Raw genomic sequence first — 3143 nt, forward strand, 5'->3', positions numbered from 1 at the left:
ACATACACATGTTAGCTGTTTTTAACGCTGAAAACATTAAAGCATGATTGTGTACTTATTTAATTTAAGTAACAAATTTTTCTACTGTCGTTAATATTTTTTCTATCAATTTAACAGAATTGCATATCATCGTTGTTGTTTTCGTTAGCTTCGCAAACTAATGAAATTTTGTCTAGTTAATGCGTTTACCAAACATACCTTTTTCCACCAACGCGTTTTTCGTGTATTTTTAGTATCCGGAAAAACTTTCAAAAAAAAAAAAAACAGGGGAAAAGGTACTAAAAGGACCTTGCACTTTCAGACACGTTTACGAATATTTTCCTGATCGAGTAAATATATTTGGGAAGAATTATTTGCTTTATTTAGAAATTCTGACTTGACCTTGTTTTTACTACAAAAATTATCCCTGAGAATTCTGATTTGACGCTCAATGCCATTTGATGTTTTTCACACTCAAAATTTTTTTGACGAAGAAAAAGAAAAAATATTGTTTGCAATTTCTTACTGTCTTTATGCCTTTTTATTATAAGTTAGAACCAAAACTTATTGCCTCATTTGTTATATATGTAAAAGAAAAATATTTATAAGTTCCTTCAACGCTGTGACGCACCAGGAACACCCTAAACCAAGGTGTTGAGGTACCTGTGCCGATGGCTGAATGGTCAGCGGACTCCGGACTCATAATGAATAGCTGGTCGCTAACGGTCCCCTCCGATGCCCAGGAAAAGTCTGAGGTTGTGTGAGTGCCTTTTCTACGTATGGCGGCAACGAATGACAAAACAAGAACTAAACCAAAAAAACGATACAAACTCGATAACGGACCCTGCTACGAACTGGACTAATGACTTCGGCAATTTCTTATCGGAAACCGAGCCTCATTGTTACGGAGTCTGATGAGGATAACCTACTTTCTTCTAGTCACGAGACATTTGAAAGTATTCCCAGTAGCACAATGCACCGGAAGCTCAAGCAGAATAACAACAACAAGGAATCCCCAACACCCAAGAATGTCCACCTACCTCTAACGCCGCCGGTAGTACCAGCCATAGTACAACGGCGGCTGGGGGAGGAAAAAAAGAAACATAAAAAGTCACTGAATCAAATCAGGAAAAGCCGCTACCACAAATGCTGGGTAAAATATCCAGCAACTCGGCTCCTATTAGTTGAAGGTTCTCAATGCTACAAGCAGGTACTTGACGAATATGAGAGCTCCTTGAAAGAGCAGAAATCGGGAAAGCCCAATCCACCTGACATAACGCAAAGGGGCGAATATCAAAACGACAGCACTACCGGCAGAGAGAGCAAGAAGCCTAAGAAGGCTACTTCATCTGCTCCAAACCGCTGTAGTCTATTGATGGCCGTAGTCGACGAAAACTTGAAGACGCCGGTATCTATGCAGAAACACTGGGTGGAGATCGACGTCTCCATAACCCGGCGCATCCTCATCCGGTTATCAAATGCAGAGAATCTTGTATTTTCTTAGGTAAAAAAATCTTACCACAAACTCAAACAATTTATTATTTACATATGTATTTTAACAAATTTCTTATAACACTCACTCAAAACCTATAGGTGTATACACCACCTGCACCCCAATTTGGTCGACTGTTTCCATAGGGTCCACCTAAATGCTGCGAATATTGTCCAGTTGCATCAAACGAGTGTCGTCCGTTGTTACTCTGCCAAACGGGAACACGAGTGTCAACGTTTAAATCTATGCCTTTATGAGGACTACCACCTCCCTGAATATTCAACTGAGGATTAAAGCGTTGAGAGTCCGGTGGCTGCAATAGTTTATATTATGAAAAATTGTTTGATATTAAAAAAAAATGGATAATGTCTCGCTTACACTCTGCCATTTGTCCCGTGGTGGCTGCTGTTGTTGAGGATAAGCCAATGCAACTGTTAGAATGCAAATTGAAATAAATACGTTCGTAAACATTTTTAACTAGATTAATGAATAAACCTCAAAGCTACAGTTCGAACTGAATTATTTGAAATTTGCGCCCAGATATTTTATACCTAAGGTACGCTTGCAAAAATGTACATACATACGTACATATATGAGTATGTATTACACTAGAATTTTATAAAATCCCCAAACGAAGATCCCCTTGATATTTATAAAGACTTTTTTCTTGTTCACACATACTCGAACAAAGGTTATCAGTTCTTTGCCATGAGACAAAATAAAAATGTGTAAATTATAAATGATGGGTCCGTCAGTTTTTCCCCTAAAATGAGTTTAATTTATCAAGACCATGTACTTTTTTCTTTATTTGAAGGCATTGCCTTGCAGCCAAGCTAGCGAATACATTCTGTAAACGGTTATTATTCGGGTGATCAGCCCTAGAGCAGCTTCTGTGAAGTTCAATTAAATGACATACCTTGAATGCTTGGATGGAAGCTCATTCGGATAAGAAGGGAAGGAGTATACATATAATTTTTCTAGTGAAGAAAAGAAATAAAAATATCGATGGTAGTTGGTTTCCCTGTTTATTTTTGGATCAGCCTAATGTACATGGGTCGTTCTTAAAAAACATGACCATTCTGAATTTTGTAATTTTTAAAAATTACAAAATTCAGAATGGTCATGTTTTTTAAGAACGACCCACATACTACATACATATAAGGAAATCATCCTCTGGGCTATCTTGGTTACTTGCTTAATTAATATTTATGATCAGCCAAATACTAATTTTGTTCCTGACCCCTTTTAATTGTATAAAATAACTATGCAAAATATTCGAATTTGGCTGTTTTACGAACGAGTGAGGGACGAAAATTTTTACGACTCACAAACACTCTCGAAGTAAGCTTCCAGACAGACAGACACAGACAGACGAAAGGCACATAACGGTTGTTTGTAACAGGCAAAATAATTCGAGATAGACATAGACAAATGTATACATAACTGATCAAAATGAAAAAAAGAAATCGATTAAGCGATGTCTGTCTGTCCGTCCATCCGTGCACACGATAACTCGAGTAAAAATTGAGATATCTTAACGAAACTTGGTATGAGTACTCCATTCCAGCGTAGGGCGGATGGTATCGAAAATGCGAAAAATTGGACAAGTACTATGCCTACCTCCCTTACAACGGTAGTTTTCAGCAATACGAAAACTGCGATATTTTAGCAA

General features: G+C 37.5%; 1 protein-coding gene across 1 annotated transcript; it reads right to left on the bottom strand.

The window, feature by feature from the left end:
* Window positions 1-1494: 1494 nt before the first annotated feature.
* Window positions 1495-1942, bottom strand: LOC108382112 (diptericin-A-like). The gene is made up of 2 exons (XM_017638511.1): window positions 1850-1942; window positions 1495-1784 (listed from the first exon to the last, which is right to left on the bottom strand). Exons 1-2 carry the CDS (start codon window positions 1940-1942, stop codon window positions 1560-1562), a joined length of 318 nt encoding a protein of 105 aa, XP_017494000.1. The 3' UTR covers window positions 1495-1559.
* Between the last annotated feature and the right edge of the window lie 1201 nt (window positions 1943-3143).

This window comes from Rhagoletis zephyria, unplaced genomic scaffold, assembly GCF_001687245.7.
Source record: "Rhagoletis zephyria isolate East Lansing unplaced genomic scaffold, Rhagoletis_zephyria_1.1 Rzeph_scaffold_25270, whole genome shotgun sequence".
NCBI classification, from domain to species: Eukaryota; Metazoa; Arthropoda; class Insecta; order Diptera; family Tephritidae; genus Rhagoletis; species Rhagoletis zephyria.